This window comes from Budorcas taxicolor, chromosome 7 (genome assembly GCF_023091745.1).
Source record: "Budorcas taxicolor isolate Tak-1 chromosome 7, Takin1.1, whole genome shotgun sequence".
Lineage (NCBI taxonomy): Eukaryota > Metazoa > Chordata > Mammalia > Artiodactyla > Bovidae > Budorcas > Budorcas taxicolor.
In genome coordinates this window covers 89,290,750-89,313,746 of record NC_068916.1, presented here as the reverse complement: position 1 = coordinate 89,313,746, position 22,997 = coordinate 89,290,750, and the positions used below count along the sequence as shown (strand labels likewise).

Here is a 22,997-nt window from a genome sequence, read left to right as displayed (position 1 = left end):
CACTAATGTATTAAAATTTTAATTTCTGTAATCATATTTAAGTCTTTTCTTACTGTCAGGATGTTTCTTTTTCAAAGTATCCCATTCTCCAATACAATATTTTCTTGACTCTTAGAAAGCTTGAGTGAGTGAGTGAAGTCACTCAATCGCGTCCAGCTCTTTGCGACCCCATGAACTGTAGCCCACCAGGCTCCTCCATCCATAGGATTTTCCAGGCAATACTGGAGTGGGTTGCCATTTCCTTCTCCAGGAGATCTTCCCACCCTGGTCTCCTGCATTGTAGGCAGACGCTTTACCGTCTGAGCCACCAGGGAAGTCCTTAGAAAGCTTAATATTATTAAATTTATCATGAATGTCTTTTGGTTCCTAAGCTCAGTCTTCGTAGATAGCTGTTTCCTTAGTTTCATCCTTCATACCATTGATTTTCTTCATATCTCTAATGGTTTTTGATTTTTTCATTCACTTTTTAAGAGTGGGGTTCTAAACAGAGGTTAAGAGAGAATAATGAGGAGGGGAACTTGGGGAAACTGAAGTTCAGTGGTTACCTAGAGTTTTTAAACTTACATTTTATGTAGCCCTCTTCTCATTTCCACCCTCTAGTTTGTAACTCTAAACCTAGCGTCTTGGATTCTGCCAGGCAGATCAACTCTCTCTGAACCATTAGTCACCTCTTGCAAATTCTGAGATGCTACTTTGATGATCTCTGTCATTTAAGAGGTTTCCATACCTCTTTTGATATTTCAGATTTTTTAAAAAATTATCTTGTCTGTAGATGGTACTTCTCCAAGTCACTTCTGTATTAGAAATTAATTTCTCAACGATTGTTTCATTAAGGTTTCAGGAGGAAGGCTAAACAAATAACTAATGCTACTAATCTTCCTAAACCATTTTATTTACTTTTGGCTCTGCTCTGGTTCATCATGGGCCTCCCTGGTGGCTCAGAGGGTAAAGCGTCTGCCTGCAATGTGGCTGACCTGGGTTTGATTCCCTGGAGAAGGAAATGGCAACCCACTCTAGTACTCTTGCTTGGAAAATTCCCTGGACGGATGAGCCTGGTAAGCTACAGTCCATGGAATCGCAGAGTCGCACACAACTGAGTAACTTTACCATCTGGCTTATCATGTAGCATGCATTCACTGACTTTAAACACTTTTAAGATGCTAAGGGTTGTGCTCTCTTCAGAAATTAAGCTAAGAAGCTCTCCATCATGCTTTAGATTTAAAGCACAAGAATAAGCTCTTCAGGAATTTTTAAAACTCACCCATAAATCTGAGTAGGCTGGATGCCTTTTTGTTTTGTGATACAGAGCTTTGCATAATTTTAAAGTCTTGTCTATAGCTTCAGTTTTCTACCTTTTTTGAGTCCTTGTTTTTTTTTCCCCGAAAAGTGACTATTTCATTTTAGTGTTAATATTTATTGGCAGAATGAAGCTGTATAAAGTATTTTAATATTTTTTGAAATTCTCTTTTAAACTGTCAACTTTATTAGTGGCAATATTCCCTTTTTTGTTACAATTCCCTAATTCTGTCCATTTTATTGCTATTGCCAAAAACCAGTTTATTATTAGATTATGAGACTATTTATCAATTACTTTCACAATTTTCTTCTAAAAACCTATTTTCTTTTCTTGTTGTTTTATCTTTAGTAATTTCTTCTTCCTAATTTCAATTAGTTAATTTTGTTCATTTCTAAAATATTCAGATTAATGTTGGTTTACTTTCACTCTTATTTAATAGTAAAATAACCTTGTTCTATAGTTTGGTCTGTATATTACCATTTTAATATAGTTTTCCATTGTCATTACTGTCTAGTATGTAATCGCAGTTTTACTGTCATTTTAGACTCAAAGGTGATTTATACTTTAAAATTTAGAGTTTTTTAGTTCTGTTCTTTTGGGGGGGGCTATCCTGTAGCTATAATTCTTAGCTTTACTTCATTATACCATCTCTGACTTTTTGCAACACTCATGGACTGTGACCTGCCAGGCTCCTCTGTCCATGGAAATCTCCAGGCAAGAATACTGGAGTGGGTTGCCATTTCCTACTCCAGGGGATATTCCCCACCAAGGGATCCAACAATAGGTGGATGCTTTACTGTCTGAGCTATTATACCGTCTTTCAGTTTAGTTCAGTTCACTCAGTCGTGTCTGATTCTTTGCAACCTCATGGACTGCAGCACACCAGGCCTTCCTGTCCATCACCAGCTCCTGGAGTTTACTCAAACTTATGTCCATTGAGTCGGTGATGCCATCCAACCATCTCATCCTCTGTCATCCCTTTCTCCTCCTGCCTTCAATCTTTCCCAGCATCAGGGTCTTTTCAAACGAGTCAGTTCTTTACATCAGGTGGCCAAAGTATTGGAGTTTCAGCTTCAGTATCAGTCCTTGCAATGAATATTCAGGACTGATCTCCTTTAGGATGGACTGGTTGGATCTGCTTCCTGTTGAAGGGACTCTCAAGAGTCTTCTCCAACACCACAGTTCAAAAGCACCAATTCTTCGGCTCTCAGCTTTCTTGATAGCCCAACTCTCACATCCATTCATGACTACTGGAAAAACCATAGCCTTGACTAGACCAACCTTTGTTGACAAAGTAATGTCTCTGCTTCTTAATATGCTGTCTAGGTTGGTCATAACTTTCCTTCCAAGGAGCAAGTGTCTTTTAATTTCATAGCTGCAGTCACCATCTGCAGTGATTTTGGAACCCAGTAAAATAAAGTCAGCCACTGTTTCCATTGTTTCCCCATCTATTTGCCACAAAGTGATGGGACCAGATGCCATGATCATAGTTTTCTGAATGCTGAGCTTTAAGCCAACTTTTTCACTCTCCTCTTTCACTTTCATCAAGAGGCTTTTTAGTTCCTCTTCACTTTCTGCCATAAGGGTGGTGTCATCAGTGTATCTGAGGTTATTGATGTCTTCTGGCAATCTTGATTCCAGCTTGTGTTTCATTCAGCCCAGCGTTTCTCATGATGTACTCTGCATATAAGTTAAATAAGTCAGGTGACAATATACAGCCTTGACGTACTCCTTTCCTGATTTGGTACCAGTCTGTTGCTTCTTGACCTGCATACAGATTTCTCAGGAGGCAGGTTAGGTGGTCTGGTATTTCCATCTCTTTCAGAATTTTCTACAGTTTGTTGTGATCTGAAAGTCAAAGGCTTTGGCATAGTCAATAAAGCAGAAGTGGATGTTTTTGCCATCTTTACTTACCCAAATTTAGCTCATCCTTCTAGGCTTAACATATATGCCATCTCCTTCAAGAAGTCTTTCTTATACCTTCTGTGTTCTCTCTCTTCTCTAAACGTGTACATGTATCTCTTTATATTTATGCCACAGTTTTATATACTAATATCTTCCCTCTTCTGTTACTGGACACCTACTCTCTGGCTATTTCATTCCTTTTTGAGATTTGCAGTTTAGCTCAGTACTTTGTGATTTTTCACAGCAAGATTCCATTTAATGCAACAAATATCTACGGAGCAGAGGCATCAGACATTTACAACGAATCATACATTGTTTTAGGCACTAGGAATAGTGTTAAATGAAGGATATAAGCCTTTTAAGATTAGTAGGAGAGACGAACAGGTAAAGATATTAAATGTCCAAGTGAGCTTTAAGAGACTTCGTTTGGTGGTGAAGATAACATCATGAGTATAAGCAGCTTACAGCACTCGAAAATAAAGGACAAAAACGAACAAACCCGTTCAAAGGAGGAATAGCGGAGCAAATGGCCCTTTAGGTACAGCTTCAACCTTAAATAGCCTAATAATCCAACTCAGTGATTATCAAAATATAATCCGCAGTATCTGCTTCAGAATCATTTGAAGTTTGTATAAAAAAATGCAGATTCACACCTACTAGAAATTAGAATGAGTGATATTTAAATCTGCGTTTTAAACACACTCCCCATGTACTCAAACCATCCAAAAATGTACAATACAGTAGAGTCAAGTTTCGCAGACACAGTTCGAAAGCCGCTCCCTCCTTCTAGCCGGAGGAGAGCCTGCGGCGTATCTCATCCTTTCCTTTTCCACCGGGTCTCCGGACACTGGGCCACATGCCGCAGCCTTTCTGGTCAGAGGCATAGCTCGCCACCTCCCACCTGAGCCCAGCGAACACTCAGCTTCTCAAAGGATTGGGGTGGGGCGTGGGGGTGGGGCGGAAAGCAACAGGCCAATCTAAAGGGGGAGAGGCGTAGCAGGGGACGCCGGCAGGAAGATCTATTTGATTGACGTGAAATACGACCAATGAGAGCAGAGGACAAGTGACGCTTTCGCCTCAATGGGCAGGACGTTAGCGATTTCAACCAATCCCGCTCAGGAGTGTCTTGCTTTGTGGGAGGTTTTCGAGACCGCTGAGGGTCGTTGGCGTCTGTCGAACGGCTTGTGGAAGTCTTGCTGCTTTGGGTAGGGGGTTAAAATCGTTCTCGAGAGGAACGTCTCAGTCCGAAGAGAAAATGAGTTTAGCTCTGAGGTCGGTAATGAGGAGACGGCAGATGCACTCCACACCTCGCAGCAGGCCCCAGGGCGGTTGTGTGTGGAAGGGAAACAGCTGGGGGCCGAAGGGAGGAAGGGAATGCAGTTTGGGACGAGGGACGGGATCCCTGGTCAACGTTCCCGGGCCCAGACCCCTCCCCTTGGGGGCCCTGGTGAGCTCTGCACTTTAGCTGAGGCGGTCATTTCTGTCAGGGCACTGGCTTTAGACCGCCGAAAAGCCGGGCTGTGGTAGTCTTGAGGAGGCAGGGAAATATCGCGAGGTTTCAGTGCGCGGTGTTTATGAGAAACCGGGAAACCAGGCCTTGGAGCATCCCTTGGTTCAGTGCCTTGTCCACGGCTTCCACCTCGGCCGACTTTCTGCTAACATGCGTGCTCAGTCGTTTCAGTCGTGTCAGACTCTTCGTGACCCTATGGGCTGTAGCCCGCCAGGCTCCTCTGGGTGTGGGTTTCTCCAGGCAAGAGTACTGGAGAGGATTGCCCTGCCTTCCTCCAGGCTATCTTCCAAACCTGCGTCTCCTGCATTGCAGGTATATTCTTTACCCACTGAGCCACCTGGGAAGCCCCCTACTAACATATTTACCCGTAAATTTTGGAAACAACACAGAACCTCTCCTCTTTCTCCTGGGGCCCTGCAAAAGGGTATAATCAGAGGCCCTTTTTAGTGATTTTAGTTGGTAATCTCTTAGCTTTCCTAAATTTTCTGATTTTACCTTTTATTCATTTCCAACCTCTAACCCACTGTTTGTTGCTCTCTCTCCCAACCACAACTAGAAGTTTTACCTTAAACGTGTTTATGTAGTTACGCTTCAGTAAAAAGGAAGCGAGTTCTGAAGAGGGAATGAGGTCTACTGTCGGTGGGTTGTGAACTTTTGTCTGGTCGGAATCTTGGGAACAGAATAACCCCCGGAGTTTCCACGTTTTTGTGAATTCAGGTCTCTTGTGAAAGAGAGAGCTTCATCATAACCTCATTTGGTCATTTTCTAGTCATCTCTTGCCTTTTTAGAGTAGATTTCACAGAATTAAAGAAAAGTCAACTGGTTTTTACATTTTTAAAGTTTATAGAATTCTTGTTTCAAAGCTTGTACAAGTGTTTTAAGCCCCATTTGAAAGTTTGAAATGCTTATATTGGCACCTCTTAAGGAATACATTTCTAGTTTTTAGAGTAAATTACGTTTTTTAAGTTTTTTCAGAGTTTGTGACAAACTGTCTAGATGTACATGCTGAGATTTATGAGACAGTTGACTCTTCACCTTATATATAAATAAAATACCACAAATATTAAGTACTTTTTTGGTGTTTGATATTCGTGGTATGCTTACGTTCATTATTTTGGCTGATTTGTTAATATCAATGGGAGAAATTACAAAAAAGTGCCAAACAGTTTAAAATGTGTAGTCTAAAAATACTAGTCTAAACAGTGCCAAAATAGTTTGTAAATTAATTGATGAATTAGATTTTTTGGCAATAATTTTGATAATTCTAAGCACTATAAAAGTAAACCTGATATATAGAGATCAACAATTGTGAATTGAATTCTTATTTTTTAAAACAGTCTGTATTGTAGAATGATGAGAACAAGTATGGGTGTTTTGTTTTTTGTTGGGGTTTCTGACAGAACTGTTTCTTTTTCACAGTTCTTGTTTCTTCCACAGTAATATTAGTGGGAATGAATACAAAGCTAGGAAGAAGGAAAAGCTAGGTCCTCATTTCTTTTAATAACCTTTTAAAACTGTAAAACTTCAGTTTTAGGGAGGTACAAATTTAAAGCAGCTTAGACAATGGAATGAGCAGGGCTTTGATTCATGTAAGGAAATTTTTTATAAAATACTTTTTAGAAGTTTAAAACATTCATTGGCTAATTTTTTTGTTGCATTTTTGGAATTTTATCATTTAGAAGCATATGACAATAGGATTAAAGTGGACTAAATAGACTTTTTTCTTATCATTCCATAGAAATGACCTTGTAGTAGACAAAACAAAGAGGAAAAAAAGAAGAGAACTCTCTGAAGAACAGAAACAAGAAATTAAAGATGCTTTTGAACTATTTGACACAGACAAAGATGAAGCAATAGATTATCATGAATTAAAGGTAATACACTTAAAATATATCTTTTCTATTAAAATATTTTGCATTTTTGTCCACTGATTAAAAATGCATTTCTAAATATTTTAATTGAACTGGTTTTGGAAATGTAAACCATTTTAAACATTTACTGTTAAGCTAAGCTAAGTCACTTCAGTCATGTCCGACTCTGTGCGACCCCATAGACGGCAGCCCACCAGGCTGCCCCATCCCTGGGATTCTCCAGGCAAGAACATTGGAGTGGGTTGTCATTTCCTTCTCCAATGCATGAAAGTGAAAAGTGAAAGTGAGGTTGCTCAGTCGTGTCCGACTCTTAGCGACCCCATGAACTGTAGCTCACCAGGCTCCTCCATCCATGGGATTTTCCAGGCAAGAGTACTGGAGTGGGGTGCCATTGCCTTCTCCGAAAGTTGAGTAGTACTTGTATCTTTTTAGAAACTCCTTTTCACATGGTAAAATGAATAATATTTTAAATGTAAAAATATATTCCTATAGAGGGGCTTATTTTTCATTCACATAATTAAAATATTTGAAACTGAAGGATTTAAACAGTCTAACCATATTCCTCTTCCTATTGTATGTTTTTTTTGTTTTTTTATGACTCATTCATTTCTCAGATTGAGGCAGTGTTATTTGTTTTCTAATTTAAACATGTTAGTAACAGTCTCAACCTATTTTCTCTTATTCAAATGATATAAGTGGTGTCTGATGTTGATGCAGTGCTAATGGGGAAAAATATCAGTTTTAAGTTTTAGAATTTTTTATAAATAATCAATGGGAAATTGGTGTTTAAGATAGTTTGGATCTTAAACTCAGCACAATGAGTGAGGTAGCATCCTTGTGGCTCTTTAGCTTACTTTCCCTCTGGTTTAGTTACCTAGCTTTGATCAGTTCTTCCTTTATAATGGGCTTCCTTTGTGGCTCAGCTGGTAAAGAATCTGCCTGCAGTGCTGGAGACCTGGGTTCAATCCCTGTGTTGGGAATATCCCCTGGAGAAGGGAAAGGCTATTCATTCCAGTATTCTGGCCTAGAGAATGCCATGGACTCTATAGTCCATTGGATCGAAAAGAGTCAGACGGGACTGAGCGACTTTGACTTCACCTCACTTCCTTTATAATGTCTCTTCTGTTTGTGGCCATTCTTATTATCTTGGTTTGTGATTTTTTATATCTGGAACTTGGTTTCTCCATTTCCTGTACACTGTCATTAGATTCATCTTTCTAAAATTCTTTCATGTTATTCATTGGTCATAAATACTTAGTGGCTCGTCATTGTACACTAGATAGAGTTCAGGTTTTTTAAATTTGCATTGAATGCCTTCCACACTTTTACTACCACATACTTTTCTCATTTGCTAACTGCTTTTTTTCTACCTGATCTTTCCCCATTCAGGTAAGGTAAAGTGCTCTGTTCACTGTGTTCAAGCCTATTGTGTATTTCTTTGTGTGTTTTAGTACTAGTCATTCTTTTCTAAATGCCCTTCTACTCCACTTCATCCAACTTGTATCTCTCCAATAAGACTTCTTTAAATAATAACATCCCGTCTTCTTCGTTACTATTAACTAGATCTTTTCTTTTTCTAAGCTCAGGATCGTGACTACTTACTTGATAGCAGTAAGTAGTTGATAACTTACTTGATAATTAATCATGTTGAGTAATTCTTATTTTAATTTTTTAATCTCTTCTGTTGTATAACTTTTTAATATTTATGCTACACTTTTAAAAATTTGGTTGTTAATCCTTGGAGAAAAAAAGAACTTGTTAAAATTATCTGCAGTAAAGTCAATACATTGTACAATATATTCTATAAACATTCATTTATTAGTTTGTCATATTAAAAAAGGGATACATAAAAATGAAAAGAAATGCCATTTAATTGTAGTAATGAAGAAAAACGATCACTGTTATTTTAGAGACAGAACATGTGAAAGAATATGCATTATTGATATGTTGTCATCTTTTAAGTTTTAAGAACTGAAGAATTGGAATTCACTTATTTTGTAAAAATTTTTTATAATTTGCTTTTCCCTTTTAATCCAAAAGGTGGCAATGAGAGCCTTGGGGTTTGACGTAAAAAAAGCTGATGTGCTGAAGATTCTTAAAGATTATGACAGAGAAGCCACTGGGAAAATAACCTTTGAGGATTTCAATGAAGTTGGTGTGTATTTTTACAATTTTGTAAACACTGTTTTACAAAAGTCTTTGTAATCAACCGTTGTTAGGAAGTTATCTGGGTACTATCAGTATTTTTAAAATTCTCTGGGTTATGGAATTTTGTCATTGAACATTGCTATATAATGTACATTATTTTGGGGTTTTTTTTTTGGGTGCTCTTTCTTTTTTGCTAATTTTCAAAGAAAAAATTCATAGCTTCACTGTAAATGAGATTTATCATTTTGTCTTTTGTTTTGTTCTGAAGATTTTAACCAAACAACTGTTGTGTTGCTTGTTATGGGAAGATGTCTTTCTACGTAATGGGTACCTACATTATGTGATAAAACTAAGAGTGGTCGAGAAATTATTTTCTTAGAGGGAAAGATAAGATCTGGTGTATTTTTGTTTGGAAAATATTTCCCAAGACCATCCAAATATGTGATTTTCGTTGGCACAGTGGGAGAAGAAGAAATTGGTAGCAGTATCTACCAATCTACCATATCTAAAGATATGGTATCTTTAGCCATGTATGAAGTACATGCCTTCAGGTTGACAAAGCATGTGAGCGGCTCCATAATGTAGATGATCTTGAGCTCAATGAATAAAGTCATCTCTTTAAAGTTACTGGTGGCGAGAAGATTGTAGTAAGGGTGGCAGTTGCCAGACTGGGAGCAGAAGAAAACATTTTAGAACAACCAGCTAGGTCATAATCTAAGCATAGTATTATTTTTTTTAATGTCTATTCAAATCCTTTGTTCATTAAAAAAAAAATTTATTTATTTGGTTGTGTTGGATCTTAGTTGTGGCATATTGGATTTTTCATTATAGTACACAGACACTCTTATTGTGTTATTTGGGCTGAGTAGTTGCAGTGTGTGGGCTTTATGCTCTGCAGCCTATGGGATCTTAGTTCCTGGATCAAATGCATGTTCCCAGCATTGCAAGGAAGATTCTTAACCATGGGACCACCAGGGATATCCTTCTAATAGCCTAATATTATGTAATAATAATAATATCCTAATCTTAAATATTTAGTTAGTAATAATATCCTAATAATCGTAAATAATAATATCCTAAATAATAATAATATCCTAATCCCAAATATTTAGTTAGTTTTTGATATTCTAAGAATCTAGGAAAATTCAGCTGCACACAGACATACAAAGAAACCTTTAAGTATTCAATAAGAAGTAATATGAGAAAGAAAAGGAATAGCAATTAGTACATGTGAAAAAAAATAGATTCGTATTGTTAGTAATTTTTTTCAAATCTGAAAATTTGAACCCAAAGCAAGGAAGTGGGAAATTAAAGGAAAAAAATATAGAAGACAAAAAAAGCACCACAGAGAAGATCTCCAACTTATGAACTAATAGGTGATTATTTGGAAAGGAGCTTGTCCCTTTTTAGAGCATCTTCTTTTTTTTCTCTAATTTGTAGGATTTACTTGAGGAAGAGTGCCATCTTCATTTTCCCAGTATTGAAGCTTTCGGGCTTTATGATTTTAGCAAAAGTTTCAACTAGATTGTTTATAGAAACAAGGTTCAGGATGCAGTAGGAATGATACTACTAGGAAAGAGCTATAATTCAAGTAAATTTGGTCCAGTGTAGTGGTTTAGCATGGACATTTTGGAATCAGATTCCCTGGGTTTAGATCCTGGTTTTGACAACTGCTAGCTGTGTAACTTGGTCATTTTACTTCTCTCTGCCTCATTTTCAGCTATAAAATGGGAATGGTTGTACTATCTCATAGGGTTCTTAGGAATAAATAAGTTAAAAACATGTGAAGTGTTTAACAAAAGAGCCTTACTTATATATAGTAAGTATAGTATATAGTAAGTTCAATTACTATAGTATAAAGTTCAGTTACTATATAGTATATAGTAAGTATATAGTATATAGTAAGTTCAATTGAAAGTGAAACTCACTAAGTTCTGTCTGACTCTTTGAGACCGCATGGACTATAGAGTCCATGGAATTCTCCAGGCCAGGAGAGATCTAAGGAGGAGGTAGCTTTTTCCTTCTCTAGGGGAATCTTCCCAACCCAGGGATTGAGCCCAGGTCTCCCGCATTGCAGGCAGATTCTTCACCAGCTGTGCCAATTAAGTGTTTGTTATTACTTGAAAAATTAGTCTTTGTTTTAATGGCTCGAAAATATCATATATGTGTATTGTTGAAGCATAAAAAGTATTCTACTGCATATATTTATATTTTTCTCATTACCTTTTCCTGTGTATGTTGACGCTCAGTTGTGTCTTACTCTTTGTGACCCCATGTACTGTAGCCTGCTAGACTCCTCTGTCCAAGGGCTTCTCTTGGCAAGAATAGTGGAGTGGGGTGCCATTTCCTCTTTTAGGGGATCTTCCCAACCCAGGGATTGAACTGGCGTCTCTTGTATCTCCTGCATTGGCAGGAGAATTCTTTACCACTAGCGCCACCTGGTTGTAGGTTATTTTAAGCACTATATAATTGTCTCTAATACTTTTATAAAACACATTATTTTATCTTAAGTGGATACAGTTTTAAAATTTTGATTTTATTAGCAGTTGAAGCCAGAGTCCTTTGTCATCTCTACCTTTCCTGATCCTCCAACTCTTCTGTGTTTCTAATAGAGCAGAAATACTGGGTTCCTTCTAGAATAAATGTTCATGAATAAACTTCATCCTGACTTTCAAAGATCAACCTTTTCACAGGCTCAGCACATACTTCAGCTATCCTCAGGTCACTTATTAAGAATATCAACTGTCAGATAAAATTTTATTACTGTTTGGGAATAGTTAAGAACCATGTTTTCTCTCCATTTTTTGATTATTTTAAAATAATGACTGACCACAGATGAATATATGTTTTATGTGCTGTGCTGTGCTTAGTTGCTCAGTCGTATCTGACTCTTTATGACCTCCCGGAGTGTAGCCCACCAGGCTCCTCTGTCTATGGGGATTCTCCAGGCAACCCACATGCCCTCCTCCAGGGGATCTTCCCACCCCAGGGATCGAACCCAGTTTGGGACAAATTACTCTGAATCAGAATAGACCCAGGAATTGAACCAGGGTCTCCTGCATTGCAGGCAGATTCTTCACTAACTGAGCTATCAGGGAAGACCAGCCCCCTGCTCTAGAGAATAGGAAAGCTAGGATTGGGCTAGCTAGGTAAAGTCTTATATGACATAGAGTTTGGCCTTTAGTCAGCAGAGGATCTTTGCCAGTTTTTTAAAGAGGAGATATGTTTTTAGAGAGGTAACTCTGTTGAGATTATTAAAGATTACGTTACAGGGAAGAGAGATTGTCAATAGAAGATACAGTTGTCCCTCTGTCCCTGGGTTCCACATCCATGGATTCAACCAACTGTGGGTTGAAAATATTAGGGAAAAAATGCCAGAAAGTTCCAAAGAGCTAAACTTAAATTTGCTGAATACTTGGCAATTTTTTGCATACATTTACATTGTGTTTGGGCTTCCCTGATAGCCCAGTTGAAGAATCCTGCAACAATTCCTGGGTTGGGAAGAGCCACTGAAGAAGGGATAAGCTACCCACTCCAGTATTCTTGGGCTTCCCTTGTGGCTCAGCTGGTAAAGCATCCGCCTGCAATGTGGGAGACCTGGGTTCCATCCCTGGGTTGGAAAGATCACCTGGAGAAGGGAAAGGCTACCCATTCCAATCTTCTGGCCTGGACAGTTCCATGGACTATAGCCCATGGGGTCTCAAAGAGTCGGATGAGACTTTCACTTCACTTTACTACATTGTATTTACAACTATTTACATAGCATTTACGTTGTATTAGATACTGTAAGTAGTCCAGAGATGATTTTAAGTATACAGGGGCATGTGCATAGATTATATGCAAATACTATCCATTCCAGACGTTGAAATCTGAGGAGAGTCCTGGAACCAGTCTCCCATGGATACCATAGAAACTGAGGGACAACTGTAATAGACTTTTTGTGCTGAGGGTGGTGACAGTGAAAAGAAAAGGGATGTAGTTACGAGTAAAAAAGTTAGTAACCTCAGTATTCTAGGATGACTGCTTGGGTTTAAAGTTTTAATGTGATGTTTTCTAATTTGCTGTATTAAGTGATTTTTTAAAACATATTCAGTGTTTTTGTTTAATTTTTTTAGCAGATGATTTATATACCTCCCCAGCTCTTCCTTTAAGTTAGTCTTGACAATTTTTCATAGTAAACTACTTAAAGAGAAACTTTGGTCAAGAATGGAATGAAATCACAAAACAAAAAACCCATGAAGCAAAACTCAATCTCTGCTGCTTTTAAAAAGCCAACACTTCACCAATTATACTCAAACAAAACACAGAACTGGAGAAGGCAATGGCACCCCACTCCAGTACTCTTGCCTGGAAAATCCCATGGACGGAGGAGCCTGGTGGGCTGCAGTCCCTGGGGTCGCTAAGAGTCAGACACGACTGAGCGACTTCACTTTCACTTTTCACTTTCATGCATTGGAGAAGGAAATGGCAACCCACTCCAGTGTTCTTGCCTGGAGAATCCCAGGGATGGGGGAGCCATAGACGGTGGCTGCCGTCTGTGGGGTTGCACAGAGTCGGACACGACTGAAGTGACTTAGCAGCAAAACACAGAACAAGGTTTGCACTGCGTGTGTCTGCAGTGCTTCCTGGCAGTGGCTCTCCTCTGATGCCAGTGGTGGAGCTGCCCCATGCATCCTGTCTGTCCTCATGCTGGGTCTGGAGGTCTGCTCATCTTCACATTATCCGAAGGCCCCAGTTGGAAGATTCTAAGGTCTTGAAATCCCAGATGGTCATGGCTCTGTTGATGCCGTTAGTGCAAAATTTGCAACAATCTTGGTTGTCCACCTCATAAATAGAGACTTGAATGATGCTGTTCTGGTGCAGTGTCTCCAGGGCCATGTTGCGGTCCTCCGTCATGGCCCGCTTGTCCATGTTGCGTTGGATGTTCTGTTTGGGGATGCCCAGCTTGGCGACGGAGGTCAAGAAGCTGTGACTGTTCTAGTTAAAGAGCATGGGGCAGCTGTCATGGCTAGCAGCCACGATGCTGTTCTCTGAGACAAACGACACACTCAGGAGGGGCAGGAACTCCACCTTCAGAGTTGAGACCTGCATGCTTTTTGAGGTGTTGGCAATGGACACAGTGCTGTTGTGGCTGACCCAGGCCAGGCGGCTGCTGCTGGCTGAGAAGCTGACCCCGTGTGCCCTGCCTCCATACTCTGACATCAGCTGACGCCAAGGCATTTTGCCGCCCCAGGGCATACTGGCTGGCTTCTCATCTACTTGTTTAATGTAGGTAGAAAGCACTTTTCATTTGAAGTCACAGGATCCCACTGCCAGCAAAAGGTTTTTGGGATGCCAATCTAAGCTGAGGACCGTGGAGCGGGTGGGCTTTTTAACGTGCTTGCTCACCCACCAGTCATTTTCAGACTTGAGGTACCAAACAGAGATGAGTCATGCCCTTCTGCCCATGGCAAATCTGTTCTCACTTGATGAAAGTGGCTGCAGGGTTAATTCTCAGGATCACCAGGGTTAGCTTCCAGACACCATCTTTTTGACTCCAGACGTAGGCATTGCGGTGGGCCCTGCAAGTGATGGTGCGGTCACCCTTGGGAGCTCAGTCGGGACCTGTGATGTGTCCGTTGTGCTCCTTGAGTTCCTGAACTTTCACCCACTGGCCCCCATTCTTCTTATAGATGTGGATTTTGTGATTATTTGGGCTAAGGGCACTTTGGGAATGATCCGTGTTCTAGGCATGAAAGGTGATTGGCTATAGTAAAAACTGATGCAGGGGCATTGTTCTTAGTGTTTTTGAAGCATAGAAAGCTGGGATCGCGGCCATTTGGATGGGCTCAGAGTGTTGAATTTGCAGTCTCTGGTTAGTGCATGCTCATAGACTCTGGTGGGCACGGGTGGAGGACCCTTAAGTGATTTTCACAATGTATAAGATCTAACTGTTTTGAGTGAGTACATTTCTGATAGTATAATTAAGTCATTTGAAAATAGAGTTACATGGACAGAAATTTGTGAAATAGATTCAACCCACCTTTACTGCCTTTCTCTTAATTTATTTTCATTGAAAAAAATATATGTTATAATTCTACTTTGTAGAGCAAGAATAGAACATGAAGGCATGGAGGAGAGTCATCATAAAGTTAAAACGCGTTAGCTGTCCAGAATGATGGGTATTTATACTTCCAAAGAAAAGTTGCATTCTAAGGCAAAGTATTGATAAAAGATTCTATAGACACACAAGTCTGAAGTAACTAACACAATTAAAGCACCATTGGGATAGGAATTTATACATCTTGGAACCCCATCTGTTCCCCAGATCACCCTGTTGCTTCTTTAAGTACATTAATATTTTCAGCAAGCTGCTTTTTTGGTTCACCTGTCATGTAAATTATTTAATTGGTGAAGAAAATTTCTTAACACTTTTTTTTTTTCCTTGTCCTGCTTTTTTGTTGGGACTAAATTCAAAATAAGTTGAGTATGAGCCATAAAGTTAAGTGTGGTATTTTATTTTGGTGTTACGGCTGTATATATGCCAACTCCTTTTTAACTGAATATTTATGAGCTTTGATGATTTGCATACTTATAGTAATATACTTCAATTAGTTACTTGGAAGACTTTTGTATAAAATTAATGGATAAAAGAAAATTATTGTAGAGGAAAAACTCAAAAAGAGAAAATTATTGAATATATGTGTAGATGATTTAACATTAGCTTGAATAGGTGCTTATTCTAAAGCTCATTCAACCACATATGATGCAGACAGCAGCACAGCAACAGTTTGTGGGGGACTTGAATTGTATTTTTCTTTTGAGTGCATTAAATATTCCAGTGTTTTCCGACTATAAGCCTTTGCAAATTTTTAATGATTCTGTAAACCTCACAGGATGGGATTATTTTTAATGGCACAATGAAAATCATAAATGCCTCTTGTAGTGGTAGATTAACATGTAGAATTACTTCAAAGATTTTTACTTTGATATTTTCAGAATTTTATCTAGTAACTTAAAAAATTTTATACCACAGATTTAAAAAGTTTTGTTATTGTGGCTATTGATTAAAGACTGTGGTTTTATGGAAATATTAAGCTTACTCTTATTATATATTGTTAAATTTAGTATATTAAATAATTGTTACTAGTGAGGCCTGAAATTGCTTACATTTAATTTTAATTTAGCTGTCTGATAGTTACTGTCTTGCTGAACAGAACGGATTTGACTTTAGAGAGATCTCCTTTCCAGACTTTTTAATTTTTACTACAATCAGATTCTATCCTTTTAGTAACTTCTTTTGAGAAACCAAGGGGTTCTTCTAAGTTATGATGATACCAGCAGAATTTTCATATACTTTCTGAGATTGTGTCTTTATCAATGGTGACAGTTAATTTTGTAAATTTGTTAGGGAAATTTATTTTTAAGTTGTGTTAAATTTGGAGAACAATCAGTATTACTATTAAGTTCAGCCAGCAAACAATTTTTAGTTGGTTTTGATTGTTTTGTTGGTATGTCATCTCTACAAATAGGTTACGAACTCCTAGACTTGTATGCTTGATATCAGTGGAACCTAGTACAGTTCTTAATAGTAGACCTTAAATAAACATGGTATAAATATAGTTTTTAAAAATTTGCTTCTGTGTAATATAATTATGCTTACTCTTAAAATAGGATATTGTTGTTTAGTCACAAGTTGTGGTTGACTCTTTTGCGACCCCATGGACTGTAACGCACCAGGCTCCTTTGTCTATGAGATTTCCCAGGCAAGAATACTGTAGTGGGTTACCATTTCCTTCACTGGGGATCTTCCTGGCCCAGGCTTTAAACCCATGTCTTCTGGTTGTCAGGCAGATCCTTTACCATTGAGCCCCCTGGGAAGCCATATAATAGGATAAATTGTTGATAATGTGAAGGTTAAATTCTAAAATATGGATTTGACTTTTCTGATTTTAGGTTTATCTCAGGGATTTTGTACTTTGGTTTGGCATTTTTATTGCCAAACTAATTTCACAGTTTTAATTCTCATCTAATAATTAGTTGATTTTACAAATAAATGCCTTTGTGACTGTGAAGATTTACTTTTAATCTCTTTTTAACTATAGTGACAGACTGGATATTGGAAAGAGATCCACATGAAGAAATATTAAAGGCATTTAAACTATTTGATGATGATGATTCTGGTAAAATAAGCTTGAGGAATTTGCGACGTGTTGCCAGAGAATTGGGTGAAAACATGAGTGATGAAGAACTTCGGGCTATGATAGAAGAATTTGATAAAGATGGTGATGGAGAAAGTAAGTTTTGAGTAAAACATATATTTCAAATATTCCTACTTGTACACAGAAGTAATTTTTTTTTAACCAAATGATTTTCAAGACCCTTTGCAAACTGTCCCTTTATTTAGTGTAAATGTTGTTCATCCTGTAATGGGCTTTTTGCATAAGTATCACGCATACTTGGCTTGGAATGAAGCAGACCTTTAAAACCAACTGTAGAGGTTATAATATGAGGTTCCACACTTGAAGAAAGTATTTTTCTTTGAGGGTGAGGTATCTCCAAATTTCAGCCACTCCGTAAATTTCATCCTTTAATGCTTTCTTCCTCAACCTTTATGCATGTCTAAGTTTGAGTCTACCCTTCAAATATTTTGAAGTTTTATTTCTTTATTTACTGCTGCTGTCCTAATTCAGGCCCTAATTTGTTGGAATTTTATAATATAATAGCTTTGTTCATTATTTCCTTGAATGCCTGCTAGTACACAGTTCTGTGTGCTGACTGGTGCTGCCCAATAAGAGGCTGATGTTGTCCCTGCTCTCGCTGACTTAGAGTCTCTTGTAGCCTCCTAATTGCCTCCTCTATGCCTCTAAGCTTCTGTTTTCATCCTAATATCATTCTTTTCCTAAAATGCAAGTTTGGTGATGTCATTTTCATATTCAGACACTTATGATTCTTTAGTGCCTATGGAATAAATTCCAAAGCCTTTTATGAGATCTGTCCTACAACAGCCATCTCGTTTTATTTCCCAGTGTATTCTTCCTCTTTTTACTCTAACCCTCACCACTTACATAGTATGCATACTTTGACAGAATATACTCCAACCTGTCCTTTTATGCTGTGCCTTTCATCATGCTGTTCTTTAATCTAATTGCCAGGTTCTGTCTGCTAAAATGTTAGTCGTTATCTCAGGTTCATCTTAAACTCCCCAAAGCCTCCCTCATTGATCTCTATTTGTAAATGATGAGATTTCCATTGAGGGCCCATTTAGCGAAACAATCTTTTTTGACCTTTTATACATTGCCTTCTGTTATATACATATGTGTCTTTCCAATTATATTGTGAGCCACTAAAGAGCAGTATGGAATCATACAGTGCAAAAAGCCTGAGGCTTTGGAGTCATACAGGCCTGGATTTGAATTGAATCTCTACCACTTTCTTAGTAGCTGTGTAATTTTGTGCAGGTTGTTACATTTTCTGAGTCTCAGTTTTCCTATTTACAAAAAATCAACTTTAATACCTTTCAAGGTAGTTATGATTATGAAATGAAGATAATTGAACGTGCCTAGCATTAAATGTAAACTTGTTTTCCTTTTTCATGTTTTTATTCTCTTGCGTTTTCTTGAACGTGATGAGTACTCTGATGTTTGTTGACTTAAGTAGTGAGCAGGAGTGTGTGTTACAGTAGATACATGTTGCTATAGTACCAACTATTCATTTTTACATGAATATATATATTATATGTTATATACATATATTTATATAACCTTGGAAGTACTGGCATGCTTCAGTAAGGAGGTAAGACAGCAGCAAACTGGTTGACCAGCAGTTGACTGGTTGTCAACTCAGGTTTGTAGATTATCAGTTAGAATTGTGCATTATTATGCTTTCCCATTTTATTTATGTGATTATTATTGAGCATTATACAACTTTTCTGGGGCTTTCTGGGTAGCTCAGTGGTAAAGAATCTGCCTGTAATGCAGGAGGCTTAGGTTTGATCCTTGGGTCGGAAAGATCCTCTGGAGGAGGGGATGGCAACCCACTTCAGTATTTTTACCTGGAGAATCCCATGGTCAGAGAAGCCTGGTGGGCTATAGTCTATAGGGTCGCAAAGAGTTGGACACTACTGAAGTGACTTAGCATGCATGCATACAACTTTTCTATTTTTAGTACTAGCTCTTTGAAGAGAATCAACATAGTTAATTATATTTTAAAACAGAGATGATTGAAACTTGAGAAAATTTAAATGACTTCTTAAGGTCTAACTCTAATATTTGGATTTATAATCGGCTGCCTTCATAGTTAAAAAATGTTTGTGTCTTCCCTAGCTGTTGATTATTACTCTGAGTTAGCTTTAAATGAGTTCCTTTATGTAAAGTACTCTCTTCAGTGGTAGAGAGAATCTTGGTGTGTCTGTTTCATACTCCTGCTACTTATGTGTCAAAAGACCAGAGTTATAAACAGTTTCTTTTACCTGTACTAGGTACAGGATTGCTTCTCTAAATAAAACTGTGGTAGTGATATAGAAAGACTCCGTCCCAAGATATATAAACTAAAACACAATAAATCTTTTTGAAAAACGGTAGCAACATTAAAAAACCCCAAGTGGACCATCTTCTAAATAATAATGAATGTTAACATTGAAAGTGAAGTGAAGTTGGTCAGTCATGTCTGACTCTGCGACCTCATAGACTGTAGCCCGCCAGGCTCCTCCATCCATTGGATTTTTCCAGGCAAGAATACTGGAGTGGGTTGCCATTTTCTTCTCCAGGGGATATTCCCAACCCAGAGATCAAACCTGGGTCTCCCACATTGCGGGCAGACTCTTTACCATCTGAGTCATCAGGGAATCCCTTTAACATTTATTTAGTACTTAATATATTTTATATTCTGTGCTTATAATGTTACCTTGTGGATTATGTCACTTAATTTTCATAATAGCTTTTTTGAAGTAAATATATTGTTTTACCTATTTATGCTTAGGATAGATGAATATATAGATGGAGAAACTAAAGCTCTGAGAGTTTAATAACCTGTTCAAGGTTATCACAACACAGCAGAGTCCGATTTAAACTCAAATCTCCATAATGACAAAGAATATGCTTTTAACCATAATACTGTATTGCCTCTTATGCTATAAAGTAAAAAATTAGTTTTCTATGTTTATAGAGTTTTTTAAATTACATATTTTTATAGGAAACAGTGTGTTAGTAAAATATTCAACTGGCACTTAAGATTAAAATTTGTTATTTCCCCTCTGAAGCCAGATAGTCTCTAAGGTAATTAATCTACTTAATTTCCCTGAAATTTTTTAATTTTAATAACATATAATAAGATTTACCCTATAAAATGACTGATGAAAATTTTGTTTGAAAAGGTAGTGTACAAAAAAATGAAGTGGCATATTTGTTTGATTCAACATATATTTTATCAAATGCTTATTTTAAGGTAGGTGTTGTCTTCGAATTATTAAATGAAGGAACTTTATTAGTTATAAAACATAATAGATATAAGATAGGATTTATAGAGAAGGTTATAATACTAACTTTATTAGTTATAAAACATATTAGATATAAGATAGGCTTGATAGAGAAGGTTATAAAAACCAAATGTATGAAGGCATCACTGATCCTCCCAATTGTCTGGAAGTCTCACTGATAACAAAGTGAAGTGAAATGAAGTTGCTCAGTGTGTGAGTGAAGTGAAGTTGCTCAGTTGTTTCCGATTCTTTGTGACGCCATGGACTGTAGCCTGCCAGGTTCCTCTCTCCATGGAGTTGAACAGGCAAGAATACTAGAGTGAGTTGCCATGTCCTTTTCCAGGGGATCTTCCCAACTCAGGGATGGAACCCAGGTCTGTCCTGCAGACAGATTCTTTACTGTCTGAGCCAGCTTTTAAGTTTACTTTTTTGGACTTAAACATTTTGTTTTTAGATATGAAATTATGGAATAGTTTAAAATACTTTTGAAATGCTCCAGTGTTTTGTTTTAGAACTCCATGATGCTTGATTTGAAATTTGAGTATTGAGATTTTACAAATTGAGAGAAAAAGTTTGAGATTTTTAAGTAAGAAAACATAAGTACTTTGCAGATTTCAAATATTTTAATTATGGCTCTGTTATGCTGTTAAAATGATGTTAGTCAAATCATTCTAAGGCCACTTTCCTTATGTTGTTTTCCTTAAAAATATACTCTTGTTTGCTGTTTTGGTCTAGATGCCTGATTCTAGATTTTTCTAAATCAGGGGTTCTTAAATGAAGGTGCATATCAATGAAATTGTTCAAAGTTTTAATATATTTTGATTATGTTTTATAACTAGAGAGGGAAAGGGGTCATAACTGTCATAAGATACTGAAGTGTATTCCTTTAACTGCAAAGGTGAAAGATTAGTACTGCAGTTTATAAAATCATTGAAAGTATTTTGAGTTTTGTATTATAGGTTTTGTATTCTGTTCTACTGTCTGTCATACTGTGTTGTAGATGTTTAATATTGAATGCATGAATTGGTTGTTTTTTCACAGGTTCTGAACAACTCATTCTTCTTAATTCCTTATAGCTTTTTTTGGCACTGTTTTTTCTTTAACTATGTTTCAGTTTTGTTTTCTTTTAAACAGAGGCTTTTATGTCTGTAAAAGTTCCAAAAACAAGTTGACATTTTTTCTATTTTCATCCTTCATAATTCTAATTTACATGTATGATATATTTAAGCTTATTTATTCAGAAAGTGTTTGTTAAATGAACTAGTGGAATAAAGATTATCAAAGAGAGCTTAACCATCTAAGAAATTTAAAATAACAAGCTTTTAAAACTATTTTATTGTGTGTATAAATATTATGATTATGATGGATTTTTTGTAACTTGGATACTATTATGTCCTTTTCCTAGTTAATATTATAGAATATTTATGTTTATTATATTTTATATATTTTTGTATTCATGAAGTTCAATTTAATGTATTCAATTTGCTACAAAGAAGTAAAAGCAAAATACTATGTCTTGGTTTATTAAGAATTTTGTATAATATAAAATTTAAAAATACTTAGTGTAAAATAGTAAAAGTGTTCTCTGAAAAAAATTTGTATTTCTGACTTACATTTTCTTTCTTATCACAGTAAATCAAGAGGAATTCATTGCTATTATGACTGGTGACATTTAAAGAATTACAAGGATAAACACTAAGAATGTTGCAGTTGTCATCTTATATTCTATTTTTGTGCCTGGAGCTGTGTTAAAAAAAAATCTTAGTTTGTTTTTCCGAAAGGACCAAAAATAAGCATCTTATGTATTCATATTTTACTACTGTTAAGTTTCTTATATGAATAGTATTGTTAGTACTCTAATAGTTTAGCTTTGTATTTTATAGTATAGCTTTTATATATAAAGTTAAAACATTGAATCATGTGGTACACATTTTTTGAAGGTTTTTTATTTAGCGTTCTTAGTCACTTTTGGTGCATATGTTTTTCAGACTTTCTTTAATAAAATGTTTATTTTTTAGTGTATTAAAATTTGGTACATTTTGTTTTATTTTGATTCCAAATGTCTGTTAACTCTCAAGAGTATCTTTCTTAAGTCTTTTCTCTTTACACTGTTGGTTTCAGAAATAAAAATTGACATACAGATTTTAATATAATAGTACATTTTTCATTACAAGTTTGACATTTGATGTTTCAGTACAAAATGATGACTCAATATAGGCATAATTCCTTTTTCATGAGTCTTTCAGTTTGGAGGGAAAAAGTGTTGTGCATATAGATTCATTTATCCTCATGTATTATGTTCCATAATACTTTTGGTGTCAACGTAAGTTATGACAGTTAAATCTGGATATTTCCATCTTAAACTAATTGAATACAGTTTGAATCATCTAATTTCTTGACAAAGTGAAAGATGTAAATTTTGGAATTTTGATCTCTTAAGATAATTATCACTCAATTAAACGTCACAGTGATGAAAATAGGGAACTGTAAGTCACAGAAATCATGTAAGGCTCTGTTTTACTTGCATAAAGGAACATTCAGTGATTCACCAGAAAACAGTGGCGGCAGATTTTCCAGGTATTGGTGGGTTCTTCTTCCTTATAGAAGGATATGTTGGGGGAAGACATCTGGTAATGGGAGATAGGTCACAGACAAGTGGAACTTATACCCATCCTTCACTAATAATCCTGTTCCTGGTGGTAGGAAGAAAGTTTGGTTCAGTGGTGTTTAGGTTCTTGTTTTAAATCTAAAGGACAGTAATAATTTGAGGCACTCTAAATGTGAGCCTCTTAGAATACTATAGAAAGAATT

The 22,997-nt window shown here is 36.8% G+C and overlaps 1 protein-coding gene and 1 pseudogene across 1 annotated transcript; one reads left to right on the top strand and one right to left on the bottom strand.

Annotated features, from left to right (window-relative positions):
• The first annotated feature begins 4,343 nt into the window (after positions 1 to 4,343).
• On the top strand, positions 4,344 to 21,997 carry CETN3 (centrin 3). The gene is made up of 5 exons (XM_052643755.1): positions 4,344 to 4,474; positions 6,451 to 6,586; positions 8,624 to 8,738; positions 16,816 to 17,007; positions 21,819 to 21,997. Exons 1-5 carry the CDS (start codon positions 4,458 to 4,460, stop codon positions 21,860 to 21,862), a joined length of 504 nt encoding a protein of 167 aa, XP_052499715.1. The 5' UTR covers positions 4,344 to 4,457; the 3' UTR covers positions 21,863 to 21,997.
• Positions 13,445 to 14,558, bottom strand: LOC128051231 (actin-related protein 2/3 complex subunit 1A-like; annotated as a pseudogene).
• Positions 21,998 to 22,997: the final 1,000 nt, after the last annotated feature.

What these genes read in the sequence shown, in the direction of transcription:
- CETN3 (XM_052643755.1), top strand. An exon ending in TAGATTATCATGAATTAAAG is followed by an intron (nt 6,587 to 8,623) that starts GTAATACACTTA and finishes TTAATCCAAAAG; the next exon opens with GTGGCAATGAGAGCCTTGGG. An exon ending in TAAAGATGGTGATGGAGAAA is followed by an intron (nt 17,008 to 21,818) that starts GTAAGTTTTGAG and finishes TTCTTATCACAG; the next exon opens with TAAATCAAGAGGAATTCATT.